General features: G+C 33.8%; 1 protein-coding gene across 1 annotated transcript in view; it reads right to left on the bottom strand.

Moving 5' to 3' along the window:
* Positions 1-14,261, bottom strand: part of cyth3a (cytohesin 3a) — a 52,976-nt gene extending 38,715 nt beyond the window's left edge. Inside the window, exon 1 of the mRNA XM_087276071.1 lies at positions 13,948-14,261. Within this exon, the coding sequence (XP_087132197.1) occupies positions 13,948-13,972 (25 nt within the window). The 5' untranslated portion in view covers positions 13,973-14,261. The remainder of the gene's footprint in view (positions 1-13,947) is intronic.
* Between the last annotated feature and the right edge of the window lie 8,119 nt (positions 14,262-22,380).

Below are 22,380 nucleotides of genomic sequence, written 5' to 3'. Positions count from 1 at the left end.
TATTTGTTTTTCATACTATGGTGGTGAATGGGTGCAGGTTTTCTGCTTTCTTCAAAATTTCACAAGAAAGAAACAAAGGCTTGGAACCACTTGAGAGTGAGTAAACAGTGAGTAAATTTACATTATTGGATGCACTATCCCTTTAAATGAACTGCAAACTCCACACAGAAATGCCAACTGACCTAGCTGGGACTCGAACTAGCAACCTTCTTGCTGTAAGGTGACAGTGCTAACCATTTAGCCACCACTCCACTGAGCACATTGTATATTATTCTGTAAACATTTTTTTTTATTATTTAATGGCTGCAACAAACTCCAATAAAGTTGGAACAGAGGCATGTTTAACAAGATGTCACATCAACTTTCTTTTTAATTAGAATTTCAATTGCATTACATTATAGTTAGGTTGGGCAATACGGTGGCTCAGTAGGTAGTGCTGTTGCCTCACAGCAAGGTTTGAGCCTCGGCTGGGTTAGTTGGTACTTTTGTGCGGAGTTGGCATGTTCTCCCTATGCTGGCGTGGGTTTCCTCTGGGTGCTCCGGTTTCCCCCACAGTCCAAAGACATGCGGTACAGGTGAATTTGGTAGGCTAGATTGTCCATAATGTATGAGTGTGTATGGATGCTTCCCAGAGATGGGTTGCAGCTGGAAGGGCATCTGCTGTGTAAGACATATGCTGGATAAGTTGAAGGTTTATTCCGCTGTGGCGAGCCCAGATTAATAAAGGGACTAAGCTGAAAAGAAAATGAATGAATGAACGAAAAAATAGCTCATCCAAACCCAAATTTGCACAGCACCCTTGCATTAAATTTTTTTTACTTGGTACATTGATCTGTTAAATTGCTGATAGAAGTAGTGAGCCGCATGTTTTATTTATATTTATCAGGAAACAGACACAAACTTTTCAACTAATTTTGAGTAAAAATGTCAAGAAAAAGCTCTAAAAACACTGTAAAACTGAATAAAGTAAATGTAAAAAGACTCATTGCTAGGAAATGAATACCCTGACCTTAAGATTTTTTTATTTTTGTGCACTAAAGCGTTCTTGTAGCTGTGTTACAAATGAACCACTAAAGTCACATGGAATGTTTTGACAATGTTCAGGTTGCTTTTTCTGGATTTTGACTGTTGCTGTCTTGAGGTTGAAAAAGCTCTCAGAGTTCATCTAAATTATCTTAATTTGTGTTCTGAAAACAAACAAAGGTCTCGGGTTGATTGCAACAGCACAAGGCTGAGTATAATTTTCCTTTTTTGGCTTTACTAACCCTTTAATTGTTTGGGAATAAGAATACAAATTTTGCCCAGCCTGACCTGACACAAGACTTCAGCTGCTCATTTGCTGCTTAACATTCTCCTATTCATGAGGGCCATACATTTTCAATAAGATACATATCAGGACTGCAGGCTGGCCATAAAAGATAAAATCTTGATGGCAGTATGTGTCACTGTAGAATTCATGTTATTCCTGAATATGCAGTTTACCTGGCTAGATGTCCGAATGGTTACATGGTATTTGAAAACTCAACGTTCATTTTTCTCAGAAACCCCAACATACAAGCAACCTAACAGCATCAGTGCAGAGAAAAGAAATGTACATTGTAGCTTTCTCCACAGACTTAAAATTGTCTTTGGATTTGCTCTTCAGTGTTTGGACTTTCAGCAGTGAAAAGTAAACCACGCTGAACTGAACTAAAGTGAACTTCAACTCCGAAAACTGGACTGACACAGTTTTAATTTACTAGCACTTCTATGTTAAGCTGCTTTGACACAATCTACATTGTAAAAGCAATGTGATAGTTGATGAAAGACTTAAATTCTTAGCAAATTTTGCATCTAAGAATTTTTTTTTTTTTTATGTGTCTGACAATCCTCTCATGATTTTGGCGCATACCAATTCTAAGATGCTCCTTTTATACCCAAATTTGCAGTTTTAAAAATATTGAACTATAACATTTTCAATTTTATTTTGTCCTTTTCCCAATATTTTGGAGTGTGTTGTAGCAATCAAAATCTCAATTTGTTCCTTAATCCCAAATTTGCTAAATATTTTTAAGTTTGCCAGTAAAAACACTTGAAATCATTTCATATTTCTGTATTTTTGTCCATTATATAAGATCATATATGTTTACAGATTCTTAAGATTCATTGTATTTTACAATTCACAACTTTTTTGAATTAGGGTTGTATTTTTTAGGGTTTTTGATCAAAAGGGCAGTATTTATTTTATATGGAAAATTTGTATTATTTATAAACTGTCACTTTTGATTTGTGTATCCTCGCTAAATAAAAGTAACAAATTCTCTACAAAAAAGAAAGACAGAAATGATTGGATGGTTAGATTGATGATAAAGTTCTGAGTGTGAAAATAGTTATTTATTTTGAAAGGGTTTTTGCAGGAAGCATTGCATCCTGGTCTCCCAACACCCCCTTTAATCTACACACTGGCCTCAATCCCTCTAACTATATCTTATCCGTATTCTCAATAGTCACACTGGCCGCCAGCTGCTCTAAATCCACAGGCTTACCCATTGATATTAACCACACACTCAGAGCAGGCCCACAGCACAGGAAGTCTGCTCTACACATGCAATTGTCCCACACACATACACAAAAACGCATATTTATTCATCTACTTTTATTCTATTAGTAATTTTTAAATTAAATTCTGTAAAGGTTTGAGCTACACGTTAGTCAATTTTGCATCTTTTATAATAAAAATAATAAATAATGAAAAAAATCTTACTATTGTAAGTCACAATAAGAGCCATTTCTTCTTATATCATTTTCATGAATGGTGCAAGTCTTTTCTTTTCTGACACGAAAATATACTTACATTACTGTTAATGAGAGAGACAGATGGAATAGGCAGAGAGCTTATCTCTATTCGAAAAGAGAGAAAAAAGTTGCTATTCTATCACACTGTTCTCTTTATCCTCTTAGAGCCCCTCTGAATGTATTTATATCACAAATAATACTATTTGCATAGAAACAATTGGGATATTCGCCAGCATCTGTTCCTATATTCCCAGTTTAATAGTAAAGTCTTGATTGAATGAAGGCAACTTTAATGAGGACAGTCTATATGTAATGTAAAAACCAACAAGTCTGTGTCTTTATTTTAGGTTGATTTGGACAAAACATGTAGCAACTAATAAAATGGAAAAAAAAGTGTGCAAAAATAACAGAAAGATTATTCTCATTACTGCTCTTTTGTACTCTAATTCAATAATTAATGACTCATTATTTTTTAACATATAACTAAAAGGGTCTATAAAAGGAATTTTGTTAAATTTCAAATTAAAATGTCAGAAAGAATAATGCAAATAAGCATAAATAAACAGAAAATTTGGTTAATGATCAGACTTTTTTACAGTTTAGTGAAACTGTACCATTCCAAAGTTTAAAGAAAAATATATAAGCAAGGATGTAACAGGAAAATGTCAGGCTGCGCAATATTTCAGCATCAATTGCGAATCTACATTAGTCATGCTGCAGGATCTGTCAATTATATTAACCAGCCACCAAAATTTAGCTGATTTGTGGGATTAATGGAAAGTTTAATCCAGATAGATCAAAGTTTTTTTTTTTTTTTTAAGACCTTTAACTGTAACATTTTAAACAAATTTGTACCAAAAAATTATAAGGTTATAAGGGTTCAAATCTTATTATAAATTATAAGGTTTGAACCTTTAACAAAATTAATTGTATTTAATTATCAAATATTGTTATTTTGCACATTGTTAGTTTGTTTCTGTACCTCAATACTGTTAAGATTCCACAGGAATCCATAAAACTGTTTATTTCATTTGTTCAATTGTATTCATCTATGCCTGTAATTTATTATATTTTATGCAGATAGACCTGACAAAATCCCAATCATTCTAAAATTATATATATATAATTTATATAATATAATTTATTTAATATATATCTTGTGAAATTATTTTCATGAGGCAATATTTATCACAGACTAACAAAATATCACAATCTCAGTTTTTTTCCAATAGGCCTAGAAAATTGAATCAAAGTTTAAATTTTTTTTAAATAATTACAAATAAATTTCAGCATTAATACAAAAAAAGAATTAGATCTTGGGCAATAAGCATAAGAAATGCAAATCAGCTTTGCCATATCAATGGCATAAATTGCAATTTAAAATTAAAATAGAAATTAGTTGTTTAATCATTTTTACCGTATATCAAGAACATTAACTGTATTTTTATTTAAAAAATACTAGTGAGTAGGCATGGGATGATAAGGTTTATTGCGTTTTGGAAAGTCAATGTTTTTAAACCGCCAGAATTTACTACCATTCCAACGGTATATGTACAGTTTGTTAATGTGTTTTTTTACAACTGTTTTATTTCGTTTCTTAGGGCAACAGTATCTCCAGAAGAAAAATACCCACCACATCAAAAGTTACTGCTCCAAAACAATTTAAATGTTTCTTAAAATACAATATATTGTGTTCAATAGGAGGAAATTGTTTTTTTTACCCAGACATTTAAAAAGAATACATTTTAGAGCAGCAATCACAATACTGTTATATCGTGATATTTTTATCCAAGGTTATCATACCGTCACAATCTTATACCGGCCCTCGCCTATTTGTGAGCATTAGAGAACATTACATTTAAAAATGAAAAGTCACCCATCTTGAAAATTGGAACAGTTTAAAAAAATACTTTAAATAAAATTTAGAAACATGAATTAACCACTAAAGCTCTTTTCAGCATATTTTCAACATTCACGTACCAACCTGATTATTTTCCTGTCATTTGTCTTCTTGACATCCTATTACATGTGATTCAATAAACGAATCAATTCAATTATTATCATGACTGATGGCAAAATCTTCACACATAACACCCACATCCCTCCCTTTAAATGTGCCTTTTTCCATTTACAGAACCTGTAAGTGATAAAACACTAATGCTTAAGAATGCATGGCTCTCGAACCCTGCATTCCTGACATGAAAGAAACAGGGCTCTGGGACAGTCCTGAAATCAGCGGGTGGAAAACTGGACAACGGTCCTTTGTACTAGTGACTGTTTGTTTTGAAATCTCCTACTGGGACAAAAGGTTTTAACAACCCCATCAAAAATCTGTGTAGGATTTTTTACATTTCCCCTTCACATTTTTGACTCCAATATGAAAATATTTATGTTTAATAACAGTAATTCACCACCCACTCCTTTCAACACAGTTAAGCTGGTGCTACAGCTCATAAAATGTCTTGGAAGGCCCTCCAGATTTTCCTCAAATCAACTCCATATGCGGCAAAACAAACACTGAAAGCTCACTCTCATTCTCCAGTCCCATCCGCTGACAATAATAAGGATGAGTCCACATCTTTACCTAATAAAGTATTACTCCCAGATTTAACCTCGTATTAAAATCTAGCAGCAAAAATAAGCATCAAATCTCATGCAGCAAGATGTCTCAGATCTATCAGTAATCAGAACGGACATTGCACAGCAGCACAATGAAAACACTACAATGTTTTTGATATAATAACATGGCTGACATTGTGATGACCTTAAGCAGGTTTTGCCAGGTCCGGTGTCCTTCAGATCTCTGTTGGTGAAGTCACACCACTGACAAGGCTTTGACCACTGCCTGTGTTCTGCCTGGTGCCAGACGGCTCCTCAGGAGAGCCTGGACCAGACACCGGTGGCATCAGACGCAGACAATGTTAATGAGAGCCTGGCCTCACTATCTCTCCTTTAATCAGTCGGAGAAAATCTGCCTCTTTGTTTGTCTTTGACGCTTATAATGAAAGGTTCACACTAGGCTGCACAAGAAAATCTGTCATCATTTACTTGTTTTAAACCATTATGACTTTCTTTCATAATGATGAGTGCTGCAAACCTGTAACCATTGACTTTAAGTATTTGTTTTCCCAACTTTGAAAGTCAGTGGTTACAGGTTTTCAACTATCTCGATCTTCTTCAGGGTTTCTGCAGGTTTTAATCATTTATTCACTGATTTTCTTTTCAGCTTAGTCTCTTTATTAATCAGGGGTCTCCACAGCGGAATGAACTGCCAACTAATCCAGCACATGTTTTAGGCAGCTGATGTCCTTGCAGCAGGGAAACACCCATACACTATTGCATTCACACACATATTCAACGGTCAAATTAGCTTATTCAATTCACCTCTAGCGCATGTCTTTGGCTTGTAGAGGAAACTGGAGCACCCGGAGGAATCATGCGAACATAGGGAGAACATGCAAACTACACACAGAAACGCCAACCGACCCAGCCGGAGCTTGAATCAGCGACCTTCTTGCTGTGAGGTGATTGTGCTAACCACTAAGCCATTGGGACAACCCTTTTTTAGGGGTTTTCACCTTTATTCGATAGGACAGTAGAGAGAATTGACAGGAAAGCATGAGGAGCAGAGAGAGGGGGAAAGATCGGCATAGGACTGCAAGGCAGAATCAAACTCGGGTCGTGTGTCGACGCACTAACCACTACACCACTGGCGTCGACAAATTTAAGACTTTTTAAGACCTTTTTAAAAACATCTAGAATTAAATTTCAGACTAATGTAGGGTTAAACGCTAAGGTTTTTCTTAGCAATTCTTATTTATATTATCAACTATATTTCTTAGCCCAGCCAAAAAAATATTTACTTGCCCTATCAAGAGACAAATTCTAATTAGTAATTTTATGGCCACATATTTTAAATGTGTCAAATCAAGCAGACCCTAGTTGTACACATGCTAATTTTTCTACTTAAAAAAAGTTGTTTTTTTTCGCTTTTGCCTTATAGCAATTGTATGTAAAGAAATATATTATTGTGTATATGTATTTATTTAACGTTCATTTTATATCAAGCCTCCCTTGGACAAATGCATTGGGTTTGTCCAGTGTAATTGTGACGCCCATATCAAATAGACAATAAATAAAGTAATAGTAAAGTAAAAATAGAGTTTTGCTAAAAGTTTAATTGAGATTTATTGTTGGTGATTGGATGTGTGTTGGATTGATAGCTTTACATAAACAAAGGAAAATTAAGCCCTGTTTAAAATGATTTAAAACCTACGCGTGGTTGGGAAAAATCAAGGTTTTAAAACTTTATCTGCAATACTGTTCCTAGGTATATGTTTTATGTTGTAAAGAAATCTATGGTTTTGAAACAAATGAAGACAACAGAAGTCAAAGACTTATTTTAACTATTTAGCCTGACATGTTTACTAAAAAAATCTTTTAAATCTTTTCTAAAATAAAATATATTGTGTTCAAGTTGTTTTTTTTACACAGACTTTTAAAAACAACTTATTTTAGAGCAGTAATCACAATACCGTGATATTTTTGTCCAAGGTTATCATACCGCCAGAAACTTATTACGGCCCATGCCTAGTGTAAATTGCACCATAAACAGACTATTTTTGGGTTCCTCAAATAAACATTTTTTCATAATGTGGTAAATATCTTTATCTAAACTAAAAGACCCTTTAAAAAAAATTTAAATAACCTGTTTGTGCAAAAACCCCCTATATTTTAAATGTTCTTGATGGAACTACAGTACTTCACATCCTTGAAATCAAAGGAAATGTAATCATTGTATACAAAACTTGGGAAAATATGGTTTGTTTCTTATGTAAAAGTGAAGCACGCCCGCTGTTTAATTGGTGATGCTGCAGTTTAAATATCAAATTGATAAAAATATGAGAAGGTCAGAGTTGAGTTGCAGTCAACAGTCAAACTGTTCGTGTAATGTTTATTTGATCGCAATATATTATCACTTCATAAATATTTCTATGCTGTAATAATGCTTATAAAAGTCTATACATGTGATTAACAACATCAGTAAACAGTGCACAACAAACCCTTTTCTTGGCTCATTCATTATGCATTATACATATTCATACTTCATTCATAAATATTATTCACACACAGATTATTACTTAGTCCACATAAACCATATGTACTATAGCACATTGTTTCAGTATGCTTCGTAAGGATTAAACATTTTGCAAAGTATCAAAGTATCGTACAACTGCTCTGCATATATGGGCTAGCTCTGTAATCCAAACATAAACAATTCCGTTACAGTCATTAAGTGTATCGTCACAAACTTGCATTCATACAAATTGTTAGTAATAGTCTTTTCAACAACTTTAATACAAAAATATAAGTTTACATGGTATTTAAGCGAGGTGAAGCACGTTTTTGTAAACTTTGCAGTTACCAAATAACACACGCAGCCACTCGTGGGTGTTTTGATACAATGTCAGCAAACAGATACAATCTTTGCTACTAAGTAACTCTTTAATTGCATGTCACCTAAAAAAAAATGAAAGTAATTGTATTAAATAATGGATGTGACTCCATAAATTGGCCAAAATGTGTATTTATGTGCTTCCTCACTCACTTTCTTAACAAGTGCAACTGACATGGTAGAAAAGACGGAATTTATGCTTAAAACTTCTATGATATGTTTTTATTACACAAAAGGTAAAAAATGTCTTCAAATTGATAAGCCCTTTCATATTAATGAGGAAAAATTGTCTTTAAATAATAAAGAATAAATCATCACCTTTGAATTATAAGGTTCTATCTGCGTTCTAAATGTTTTTGAGATATTGAGCTTCAAAGTTTTTGCATTCAATACAGCAAACAATATGCATGTCTCTTTCATACATTAACATGACAGAGACCCTAAATGTACTCTAAATGTAAAATATCAAAATTCTTTTCAATTTGCTAATTGGGGTAAAAAAAAAAAAAAAAAAACAGGGAAAATGCAGAACCTTCTAATTCTAAAGTCATTTTTTGATTAGATTTATGAGGTTCTTTTTGGCAGATCATAAATTAAAGCACTACTTATTAGGAAATATAATCAGTCTGCTTATTCATTTAATAAAAAAATGGGGGGTTGTTGGCATTGTTGATGTTTGAGAAAGTTACATTTTTGCTTTCTATAACATTTATTTAATGTTTTAGTATTTAGTATTTTTTCTTGTTCGAATTAAGCATACAAGGCTGTGCTAAATATTTTGTCCAGTGCAGCAGTTAATTTTATGTATTAGTTATGGTAATATTTATTGAAATATATGCTTTATATGAATTATATGAATTATTGAATTATATTTATTGAATAATATGCACCATGAATTAAATTAAGAATTTTCCATTCTTCATAGTACATCAAATTTAAAGTCTTTAAAAGAAAACAGACAATGAGCAAACAAGCTTAATAAACCCTAAAAAATGTTTCACTAACTATATAAACACACACAAATAAAAATATTAAACATTTGATATAATACATTTTTTTAACAATGTAAAATTGAACATTTCATCTCAATGTAAAAAATCGAAATCATCACATTTACACACATCTTTCAGGTTTCTGCTCAATTTTGTGTGGTGCAGCATTATTTAGTTGGCGGAATGGCAAAGAAAGCTAATCCTGATCGGTCCTTGTGCGTGCATTCGAAATGCTGATTGACTCACAAAAAAAACCTTATAGAGCCAAGATAGCGTTTAACTTTGCATATAAAACCTTTTTTATTTTTAAAATAAAAGGTCTTAAAATGTAAACAACTTATATAAACTTATTTACATTATGTGATTTTTTTTATTAGTTAAATATTTGAACTCAATTTTGACACAAATGCACAATAGAACTTTATAATTCTAAGGTGACAAAATATTCATTTTTTAAATAAAAGATTCTTTGGGGACCCAAACATGGACGGCTTCTTCTTATTGCACTGCAGAAAAACCTACCTTTTTCGAACTTTTTTTTTTAATTATGTTTTAGGAACAAATGCCATTTGAACCTCTGCATTGATGGAAAAAAATAAATGCATGTGTCACTCTTTGTCAGCACTTAGGAAACAAAAAAGTACAAAAATGAAGCAATCATGCCCTATAGCAACCACTCACAACATCTTTGCAACCACACAGGAACCACACAGAACCTCCATAGTGCCGTTTTACATATACAGTTGAAGTCAGAATTATTAGCCCCCCTTTGATTTTTTTTTTCTTTTTTTTAAACATTTACCAAATGATGTTTAACAGAGTAAGGACATTTTCACTGTATGTCTGATAATATTTTTTCTTCTGGAGAAAGTCTTATTTGTTTTATTTCGGCTAAAATAAAAGTATTTTTTTAATTTTTTAACATCCATTTTAGGGTCAGAATTATTAGCAGAACAAACCATCATTATACAATAACTTGCCTAATTAGTCTAACCTGCCTAGTTAACCTAATTAACCTAGTTAAGCCTTTAAATGTCACTTTAAGCTGTATAGAAGTGTCTTGAAAAATATCAGGTAAAATATTATTTACTGTCATTGTGGCAAATTAGAAATGAGTTATTAAAACTATTGTTTAGAAATGTGTTGAAAAAAACCTCTCTGTTAAACAGAAATTGGCAGAAAACAAAACAGGGGGACTAATAATTCAGGGGGGCTAATAATTTTGACTTCAACTGTATATACTAAAAAGGACATGAGTTTGTGGTTCTGATAGAGAATGTTAAGAGGGCTGTCCTTCGTGTCACAGCAGACTATCTTTGCAGTCAACCATCTGCCAATGAAATGGAGGGAAAACGCTTTTCCATTTGCTTTTTCCCACGGTTAGATAAGACAAATAGCCATTGAGTCCAAAGCTTTGAAGTTTTCAGAATCATGATAGAAGAGGAAAGACCTAGTGAGCTAATGGTACTTCTATGGCTTTGTGCTTTCTTGTTCTTGTGGACATTTACAATTGGTCTTGGTCAGATAAAGTGATTGCGGCTGTAAATCTACATGGCAATGAATCTGGCTGCTCAAAGGTGCTGAACATGTCTGCCTTTAAGGTCTTTTTTTTTTTTTTTTTACAATGATATACCAAAACAACTCAAAGAATAACATCAACAAACTGAATCACTACCATTATCTTAAATCCCTGTTTAGATGATTCCATAACTGAACTGCAGAATCACTGCAGAAAAATGTTATTCATCTCAAAGTCAAATGGGGGTTGTCCAAATTCAGGTTCCAGCAAGTTGACATTTACCCACAATGGTCAACACGATAATACAAAAACCACATGCTTACGGTCAGGGTAAAGGCATCAAATTTAATATCAATACAGATGACATAAGTTGGTATAAGAAAGTACACGTGCCCACTAACCAATTCAAGCCAACTACATTTGAACATACACATGATTAGATTCAGCTGTTGGCATTTCTGTGTGAAGTTGGCATATTCTCCCTGTGTTTGCGTGGATTTTCCCCACAAGTCCAAAGACATGCTCTATAGGTCAAATGGGGAGCTAAATTGTCCGTAGAGTGTGAGTAAATGAGAGTTTATGGATGTTTCCCAGTGATGGGCATCCGCTGGGATATATATATATATATAAAGTTACCAACTCCCAGCAGTTCTTTCGTAATCCCCGCATTTAGAAAATGCTGATGAAACATTTAATGCACCTTATGAGTGTATTTTTTTTTTCACTTTTGTATTTTTTCTCTAACATGGAAAAAACTGATGTCATAATTAAATCAATATCATAAAGTTAGTTTATTACATAAAAGTAATCATACTACATTACCTAAAACGTTCAATCTAGAGTGTGTTATTATTAACTATGTTCCTATGTCATTTTTTAGTCCGTAATGGCCAACAAATATCAAGTAATAAATTTAGCACAGGGCATCATAGAGTGCACAGATTTTAACACCAAACGCACTTCAATGACCAGTGGATAACCCTTAACTAAAACTCGACAAAATGGATGCTCTCCAATGAGTGCTTTCAGTGCACTCATTGTGTGAATTTGCTCACATGTTTAATTGACTCACTCAGTGGACTATTTTGGGTTTGGAAATGCTTTTAGTCTTTATTTCTACTTCTGCTAACATATTTTTGTTACATAGTTTTGCACTTGTGTTGGCATTTACTGTAGACCAGAGATGCTTAAACTAGGGCCTGCGGGCCAAAGTTAGCCCATGCTAACTTTTGGTTTGGCCCACCATCCCATCTGAGAAGAGAAGGGAAATTATGGGGATGGTTTAGAGATGGTCATTTCAAAATTTGTTTGTTTGTATTATTGTTAAGTTACAAAAAGAATAAATCAAGCCAAAGGCAGATTCTGCTTGACTAGTGTATTCAGCATTGAACTCCATTGTGTTATAAATGAGGTTGTTTATATTTTTATAGGAATAAGTTATAATGCATTAGATAATATAATTCAAATTGATTTTTTAATAATTATATATTATGAAATAATACCCATGGCAACTTTAATGTTAAATAGTTTGGTATATTTATCTTCAGCCCATGGCTCTCAATTAATGACATTTGGTTTTTGGCCCTTCATATGAAAAAAGCTGCTTTAGACAGTAAAATATAACGTTCATTTGACATTTGACGACATCAAATTACATTGATATTTGGTTGATTTTAGGTTGTGTTGGAAAGTGACCAAAATCCAACGTCTGATAGGTGTCATAGTGGTAATGTCCACACAACTTCAAGTTGTAACATGATTCGACGTTGATATTTGGTTGATTTTAGGTTGGGCGTTGAACAGTGACGTTGGCCTGATGTTGGGTTCTGACATCAACCCAATTTTAATTTCCAAACAAAATTCAACATCTCCACGACGTTGGGGTACATTGGGGTACAAAGTCAATATGATTTAATGTTGACGTCCTGTCCCTGCAGGGTTAATGAAATGTAATATGTAAAATGCTTATATATTAAGCAAACCTGTAAAGTGTTAACCCAGAGTGCATTTGAAGCTGAGTGAATCATTTAAATTGAAAGCGGATCTATTAAAATGCTCTACATATTATACTGTGTTCATGTGTGTTCAGTGACAAAAAAAAAAAAAACTCTTTACCTTCTGCTTTTTATTAAGCTATATTCTTTAGCAAATAAGATTTAAATGAACAAACTTGCCCTTTTTTTCTTCCTTTAGGGGGGCACGGTGCACAAAATAACACGTGGTAAAATGTAACAAAGTTTTAAGGTATTTGCTCTGGGTTAACCATAGCGTGCTTTTGAGGTTTACACCAGTGTCGGTAGACGTCTTCCTGCCACTTATTGAAAAAGTTTGCCAAAATTTGGATGAAAAACACAAGAGAAACCATTTTAGCAGCATAAAAGTATTTTTTATTATGCTCTTTATTTTTTTTTATTTAAAAAATTCTGTGAAAGTATGTATGTAAAATATGATATTGTTGTGATTACCATCTTCTAGGCTAAAAGATGGAACCATTTTAAATGAAAGATGTTGGTCTGATGTATAACCCAAGCATCATCATTCTCGTAATTGCGCAAAAGGTCAGTGCTGCTTCTACAGCACAGTCCTCAAACTGGAGAATTCTAAAAGTAGTGTTTTTAATTAATACATTTATACAGTTCTCTATAAAAACAGGAGCACTTGACTAATTAAATGCCTCATGATCTCTCTTGGCACCACAACTGTACTCATAAACATCTCAAGAGCTACTTCAAAGGATCCACATCAAACAAACTGACGACCTACATATGAACAGCCATATGAACAGCTCCGGCAATTAGACGATATTCAAATTCTCATTAAAACACAGCGATAACGCGTCGTTTCGACGATAATAACAACACTATACGCTATTCCGCGTAAAATTAAACACGTTTAATAAAAACAAAACTGTTAAAAGTATGAACAAACGATTTTTAAATCATTGAACCTATTAAAAGTGGGAATTGTAGAAATTTTGTAAAGTTCACTTTCTTAAACATACGCCATTAGGTACTGAAGAAGGATAAACTATCTTACAGTAAATAACCAGAGTAAGCTGTCATTCTAGTGATGGACATCTAAACGCTCTCTCAAATAAACGCACGCGCCTGTTACACTCAAAAATGCTGTCTATGTAGGTGGTTTGGTTTTCTGACAAACCAGAGACTGACAGCTGGTTGTGTTTGCGAATAAAACAGAAACCTCACCTCGGTTGTCTTCATCCATGTTCATGCTGCGAAGACACTTGATGTAAATAACGTCCTATACTAAGATTACTAGGCTACCCTTAGCACTGGTTTGTGAAACAAACACAAAAACAAACCAAAAAAAAAAAAAAAAATTAATCACATTAGGAGGACACACACTGGGCTCATCGTAAACCAGTTCAGGGGCTGGTCAAAATGTCATTCGCATAATCCATAAATTGCTGAATAGATGGACATAAATCCTTGTGAAGCAAATGAATATGCAGACCGCTCTACGCCAGCTTCCACTCGCCTTCATCCATTGAGACTCTAGTGAGGAGAAACAGCTTCATTTAGCCGACGAAAAGAGGCTCCGCCCATCTCCATAATCTATGAAAATATGACTGTTCATAAGTGAATGCATCCTGCTGCTCTCTATACTTAGTCTGAAGACATGTTTCGAGGACAAGTCAGTAAAATACAATTCTTAATGTTTTTAAAATAGAAAAATCTGCTAAAAAAGCTTTGCAAAATCATGTTTTGATGGGATGCTGTTGAAAGTAAGCTATAATTTAATTACAAAATACAAATCAAATTAAGCTATATACTATGAGTAAATTACAATATGATGTATGACATTACAATATGGCTGATATAATTACAATAATTAAAGGGATAGTTCAACTAAAAACCAATAATAATTATGTCATAATTATTGCACAAAATCTATTAGAGTTTATTTCTTTTGTTGAACGCAGAAGATATTTTGAAGAATGCTGGTAATGTAGCTGGCACTACTTGACCTTTAAAGTTTTTTGCCCTGTGGATGGGTGCTTACCAGCATTCTTCAGAATACATTCTTTTGTGCTCAACAGAAGAAAGAACCTGATTTAAAACTAGCCTACATGAGGAAAAATAAATAACTACGTTATTTATTTCCTATTATTATTTTTAAGAAGTGGCACAGAGTCTCAGTGGTTAGTATTGTTGCCTTACAGCAAGGTCGCTGGTTTGAAGCCCTGCTGTTTCAGTTGGCTTTTCTGTGTGGAGGTTGCATGTTCCTCCCGTGTTCGTGTAAGTTTCCTTCGGGTGCTTCGGTTTCCCTCACAAGTCCAAAGACATGCACTATAGGTAATTGAGTACGCTAAAATTGTCCGTAGTGTATAAGTGTGAATGAGTGTGTATGGATGTTTCCCAGTGATGGGTTGCAGCTGGAAGGGAATCCGCTGAGTAAAATATATGCTGGATAAGTTGGCGGTTCATTCCGCTGTGGCAACCCGAGATTAATAATGGGACTAAGGCGAAAAGAAAATGAATGAATTCTCTATAATTATTTTTAAGGTGTGGCTTGGAGGCACAGTGGTTGGCACTGTCGCCTCACGGCAAGAAGGTTGCCGATTCGAGTTCCGGCTAAGTCAGTTGGCATTTCTGTGTGAAGTTTGCATGTTCTCCCTTTGTTCGCGTTGGTTAGTACCAATATGCAGCTAGAAGAGCATCCTCTGTGTAAAATATAAGCTGGATAAATTGGCGGTTCATTCTGCTGTGGCGACCCCTGATGAATAAAGGGACTAAGCCAAAGGAAAATGAATGAATTATTTTAAATAATTATCCCTTTATTAATAGTAAAAAAAAAAAAAAAATAAAAAATAAATATATATATATATATATATATATATATATATATATATATATATATATATATATATATATATATATGTGTGATAAATTGTTTTTATAGTTACAATCCATTTGTTATGCATGAAATGAAGTATGAAATATGAATATGAAAAATGAAGTAACCTTGAGTTTTGGTCTCTATTGACACTTCAATGATTATTCCTGAGATATATAGAAGCTTTGAAAATGTAAGCTTGGTACAAAAATTCAGTATTAAAATTTTTTATATAATTAAATTAATTTACTGATATATATATATTTTTTATATTTTATTTAATTACATACAGTAGTTTTACAAAAGAGTTTATTCTATAACTGAAACTGAATTAAGATTATCTATGTAACTATTGTAACTATGTCTTATGATTTGTTGATTTTAAGAGGCTAAATTAATGACGAAATATCCCCCAAATATGCAATATCCTGATTGAGCGTATATGCAAGAGTGATGTCAGCAATAGGTGGATAATTCCTGCCTGGTCCTACAATGACTGTACAAAGGACAGGAACTTGCCTGTTTTCCGGACACCGCATGTCAGGCAATATTAGTCACACAATTTACCTGGTAGACTGAGATCATGATTTTTCCAAAAAGTTTCATCTTAAAGAGACAGTTCAGCCAAAAGTGAAAATAATCCTCAACATTTACTTACACTCAAGTGCTTTTATATATTCATTAAACAAAATACTTGAAGTATTTGCAAATGTTAAAAAAGCAGCAATTGACATGCAAACAAATAACTGAACATTCTTCAAAATATCTTCGTTTGTGTTCAACAAAAACTCAGTTTTGGGACAAGTGAATTTAAATAATGACAGATTTCAAATCATTTGTTTGAACTATCTCTTTAAGAGAAAGGTGTGTGCGTCATTTTGAAAAATCATGCAACATTTATTTAACAGGTCAAGAATGCGACTGTCTCTTCAAAGCAAAAACAGCCTCTGACATTTGACTTCGTTTGCATTGATTTGAATGCCCTTCTCTTTTTGAGTCATGACAGGTTTTGTTTTTTGCTGCTGGCAGAACTCAGTCAAAGGATCTGTTCAAGGCAAGCACAGAGTTTTGTCCATATGTTCCTTAAACTGACATATGAATTATTTAAATGATCCCATCTGAGGATGTTATGTAAGATATAACAGCATATGAGGAAATCAGATGAACGGAATGCAATGTTCTGCGATTAGGCCATGTGCGTGAGGGAACGACTGTGCAGTAGGTGCAGGGAAAACAGGGGCTTCAGGGTGGGAATGACATCCTGTGAGGGAAACAGATATCCGCTGAAGCTCAGGAAGAGAAAGCTGTTTGCATTTTCCCTTTTTTCAAGGGCAAAAATCTTTCCTACTTGTAACACCCAGTTCATGACCACCAAACAAAAATATTTGGTTCATTATTGAAGCTCCGGTGCTGAATCGACTGTACTGTCAGTCTCTTAAAACAGCTGACAACAGGTCGTTTGAAGAAAACCTGTTCAGCCTGTCTACAGCAACATGACATTGGTCTTGTAGATTTAAATTAATATGAAATAGAATTTGGTGTATTTATATTTACTTTACATTTTTAATACATGTAGAATTTTTCACATAATGATAAAAATATAATTACAAATAATAATAATTAATGTGACCCATTCTCCTGTACCACTACACATACACGCAAAATGTCCATGATTTCAACGATAAAAAAAAAAAAAAACAGTAAAAATGCTATAGTAAATCCGTTTCCATGAATTTCCTGCATGAAACTTTTATAAGCTAATTATAAAAGAAAAGTCAATTATAAGCCCCCTTTTGATTTAATCTTTTTTATATTTTCCAAATGATGTTTAACAGAGCAAAAAATATTTCACAGTATGTCGGATACTATTTTTTCTTCTGGAGGAGTAAAAGCAGTTTTTAATTTTTAGAACCCATTTCAAGGTCAATATTATTAGCCCCTTTTAAGTTATATTTTTTCTAATTGTCTACAGAACCAACCATCGTTTATTTACCTAATTACCCTAACCTGCATAATTAACCTAATTAACCTAGTTAAGCCTTTAAATGTTACTTTAAGCTGTATAGAAGTGTCTTGAAAAATATCCAGTAAAATATTATTTACTGTCATCATGGCAAAGATAAAAAAAACTCAGTTATTAGAAATGAAATATTAAAAGTATTATGTTTAGAAATGTGTTGAAAAAATCTCTTTGTTAAACAGAAATTGGGGAAAAAATAAACAGGGGGGCTAATAATTCTGACTTCAACTTTTTTTTTCTCTTGAGTTATACACTTTTGAGGTTATGTTGATAAATATAATGTTGATAAATAATTTTTATGTGTGTTAACATTATGATGTTTAGTGGTTTTATGAAAGCACATTTAATTACTACGCTTGTTCTCTGCTTGGGAAAAGTTGTTTATGATGTGTTTTTGCTTCATCAAATAATCTCATCCACACCTGCTTACAGTTGTGTTTCGTCTGTGTAACAAAATTATGTTGTGTAGATCCTAGTACTTCAAAACATTTGTGTATGACAAAAAAGTACAAATACGGTCATTTACTGTATTATTTAGAAATTTATTTTACGTACCTATACTGTATTTTTAAAGGTTAAATTCCAGTAATTACAGCTGCCATTTGTATACTGTAAATTTTACAGATGTTTTTTTTTTTACAGTGTCGTGTGTGTGTGTGTGCGCTGTGTATAGTGATTTAACTGTTTGACTGTTTCTCTTTCTAAAGACACATTGTTTAACTTGTCAAAGAAACAAAGGAAAAGCTTTTCATCATATAAGACAGTTACTGGTAATGTAACTTTGCAAAAACATTGTCACAGATTTCACAAAATCACAGTTTTGTCCTTTACATAAAGTTTAATTAAAAATATATATTCTGCAAAAAAAGGTTGAAAAAAAGTTATGTGATTAAAGAATATTTTCACTGTGCTAGAAATACATAGACGATAAAAAAAGGGTCACAGGAAAGAAAGTATACACTAACTAACCAGTCATTCATGATTCATTAGTTCTCCCTTGTATTTAAAGTAATTATCTTGTATTCCTTAATAAACACATTCCCCTAAACACATTGGTACTGATCAAAACTAGAAAAAATACAGGATTTCAATTCTTTAATTGCCAAATTCATAAATGATGCCACTGATTTGGTGAATAAAATCTTGAACTTGTGAATCAACATTGTCATTGATGTATTGTTTTTAAATGATTTTCATTTTGTTCTCCCTAATTTAAAGTTGGTGGCTGTTTTTGCCCCATTGATTCCACTGTTACCAAATTTTTTATTACAAAACCATGACACCATATAATCATGCATTTTTTATTGTTGGTGGTTTACCCTGTTAGGAAGAGATTACAATTAGTCATTTTCACTGTTCATCATCAATTGGCATCATTAACCCTTTAGATAGACCTGTGCATGAAAGCTTAGTTTTTTAATTTTATTTAGAGCATAACAGCAAATTAAAGTGTGTGTCTGAGAGTGTGAAAGAGTGAGAGTGACCTTTGTGCACTTACCTTGAGGAGTCTGAGAAAATGAAAATATGTATATCAGCTCTCAGAAATTCATGGAGTAAATAAAAACAAGGACTGTGTATTTATGCACCATCAAATGTGGTCATAATGGAAGTCAATAGGGCAAAAACAGCCACCAACAGTGAATTAGGGACAAAAATGAAACACATCAAAGACAGTGTTGTTACTAATTGTTCACATGTCCAAGACTGTGGTAAAAGGTAAAAAGTCCAGTCAACAATTACTTTGTATATTGAAAATATGTCATTTTGAGTGTTTTTTCCACCAAATCAGTGACATCATTAGTGAACTTGGCAACTACAGGTAAAATCCTGAAATTTTTAAAAACATTTAGTAGTTTTGATCAGGACTGAGGTTAATTAGCAGATTTATGCAAAACATTTAAAAAAAAATCTGATACATTTTTACAGCATAAGAAACATTTTTTCTTAATATGGTCCCATGTTTACCTTTTATGCAAGGTCAGCAATTTAAAAGCAAGAGGAAGTCATTATGGAAGTCACTTGCATTTGCTTGCTGGCAGGAGCTGATATCATAAACAATGGGCATAACCCTCATAAATGTTTATGTAAAGAACACCACATATACCTGTGCCGACATGCAAATCGGTGAGACACTGTTTCTTGGCTTATCAGCATTCTGTGGGTTTCATGTTAAACATCAACATGATACTGGCTGTTGTTCAATTTCTTAGCTTAATTTAGCATTTTGCTTGTGTACTAGTATTAGTTTTATGATGGTATAAAGTACAAACACAGTATAAACCCAATGTAATAAAATATTACAATATTTGTAGGTTCTTTATTTTTTTAATGGGATGACCATGTAATAAATGTATATAGAAAACAAATAAACAAAGCTAAGAATTTAGACCTTCAACTTGGTGATATCAGTCCGGCCTATTTTGAATCTATTAAAGCCTTGATTATCACAGGTCATTTTTTGGAAAATCAGGAACAAAAGGGAAAAAACTGGAAAAAAATAATATTAATTTGCTAATGTAGCCATTTAGCTAATATAAATTCTGCTAGCTAAATTCTTTAGTGTTGCTATATATGGTTCAGTTCAGAAACTAGATATAATAATTAAGTATTGCTAAAAAAGCTCAGTTACAGTCAAGAATTGTTCAAAAAGTTAATTACAACATAAATCAGAATTGTAAATATGTTTCAATCCCCAAACTAAGCAAGCCAAAGGCAGCAAGCAAGCAGATGGAGAAAAAGCCCTGGAGAAGCATGGCTCAGTCACAGTTACTATACAGTCCTCCATAGCCTAAATGAACAATGTGATATTGATCAAGGATTGATCTCAGTAAAAGGAATAACTCACCCAGAAATGAAACTTTTGTCATTATTTACTCATCCTGCACTTGTTCCAAACTGGTTTCTTTCTTAAGTTAACATGAATTTACCAGAAAAACTGCTTTGGTATGTAAAAAACCGTTACACACTTTAGTTAGGTAAGTTGTCAGATACAGGACAACGCTTGTCTTTTTGTAATTATGATCAACTGCTTTTGTTGTTTTCCAAAATTCATCAGACAATTTTATTAAAGTAACCCGTTCAGACATCTAAAGATATATGTCGCCCTCCCCTGCTGAAAAAACCAGCAAAGACCAGCATGATTTTCATGCTGGTCTATGCTGGTCAATGCTGGTTTAGCTGGTTTACCAGCTTGGTCTTGCTGGTGATGCTGGTAGACCAGCTTGGTTTTGCTGGTTGACCAGCTTGGTCTTGCTGGTAGACCAGCTTGGTCTTGCTGGTGATGCTGGTGGACCAGATTGGTCTTGGTGGTGATGCTGGTAGACCAGCTTGGTCTTGCTGGTGATGCTGGTAGACCAGCTTGGTCTTGCTGGTGATGCTGGTAGACCAGCTTGGTCTTGCTGGTGAAGCTGGTAGATAAGCTTGGTCTTGCTGGTAGACCAGCTTCGGCTTGCTGGTCAGGCTAATCTACCAGCTTGGTCTTGCTGGTCATGCTGGTCTACCACCTTGGTCTTGCTGGTTATGCTGGTAGACCAGCTTCGGCTTGCTGGTCATGCTTGTCTACCATCTTAGTATTGCTGGTGATGCTGGTCTATGTTTGGTGGACAAGCAAGACAAAACTACCACCCAGATAGCATACAGTTCTGGGCCACATCTAGGCCAACTAAGGCACATATGGCTCACTTCTGGCAATGGCAGGAAACATATGGGCCAGATGTGGCCCGTATGTGTCACACCGGGTGTAGTGTGAGTTGTGGCCTGCTGTATGTGGGCCAGATGTGGCCCGTGTGTGACACCCCGGGTGTAGTGTGAGTTGTGGCCTACCGTATGTGGGCCAGATATGGCCCGTGTGTGACACACCGGGTGTAGTGTGAGTTGTGGCCTGCTGTATGTGGGCCAGATGTGGCCCGTGTGACACACCTGGTGTAGTGTGAGTTGTGGCCTGCTGTATGTGGGCCAGATGTGGCCCGTGTGTGACACATCGGGTGTAGTGCGTGTTGTGTATTTTTAGTTCCGGTTTAACTTTAAATTAACGGGAGCCTTTGAAGTGGTTACAAATTATTAGAAATTGAAAATCAAAGTTAATTTGTCTTTCTAAATCTGTACACTTTCATTTTATGAAGTAGAAAATAGAAAATAAATATTGTAAAATAATGTAATGTGATGCAAGGATTTACATTTTTCCGATTGGCTACTTCTGCCTGTGGACTGCATACCTAATGAATGGGAGGGGCTTGCTGCTCAAACAAAACACAGACTCTGATGTGAAGCAGCAGCAGTTCTGTGTTTCCTGTGTTTTATTAACATTATTGTCCCTCATCAGGCAGTGAGAGCGCTACACTTTCTCTGAAAATAATTAAATTGCATGTTCTAAATAAGACTTTCTGAGATTGAAAATGATTCTTTAGGTTATTAAGAATAGGAATAAGCTATTGCTTATCAGGGAAAGTATATGTTTGTAACCTTATCACATATTAATTCAGTTTATTTCCTCAATAATGGATTTATTTTTACTTTAAGGCTGCTATGAATATAAATTTATATCTGTTATATGTAAATGTTCCAGCATGAGTAAAATTCATAATTTTTTTTTCATATTACCTGGTATGTCTATAAATGTCTATAAATGCAACGAGTTTCATCATTTATTATGTTTTGATCCATTAATGTTTTGTTCAGTTCCATTTGAATGAATTAAGACAGTGTCCTACCGCCACTTACTGGGTGGATTTAATTTGCTATTAGTACTACTTTTTAATGAACA

This window comes from Danio rerio, chromosome 12, assembly GCF_052040795.2.
Source record: "Danio rerio strain M-AB ecotype USA chromosome 12, GRCz13ab, whole genome shotgun sequence".
Taxonomy (NCBI): domain Eukaryota; kingdom Metazoa; phylum Chordata; class Actinopteri; order Cypriniformes; family Danionidae; genus Danio; species Danio rerio.
Note: the sequence above shows the minus strand (reverse complement) of the source record. Positions and strands in the feature narration are given on the sequence as shown.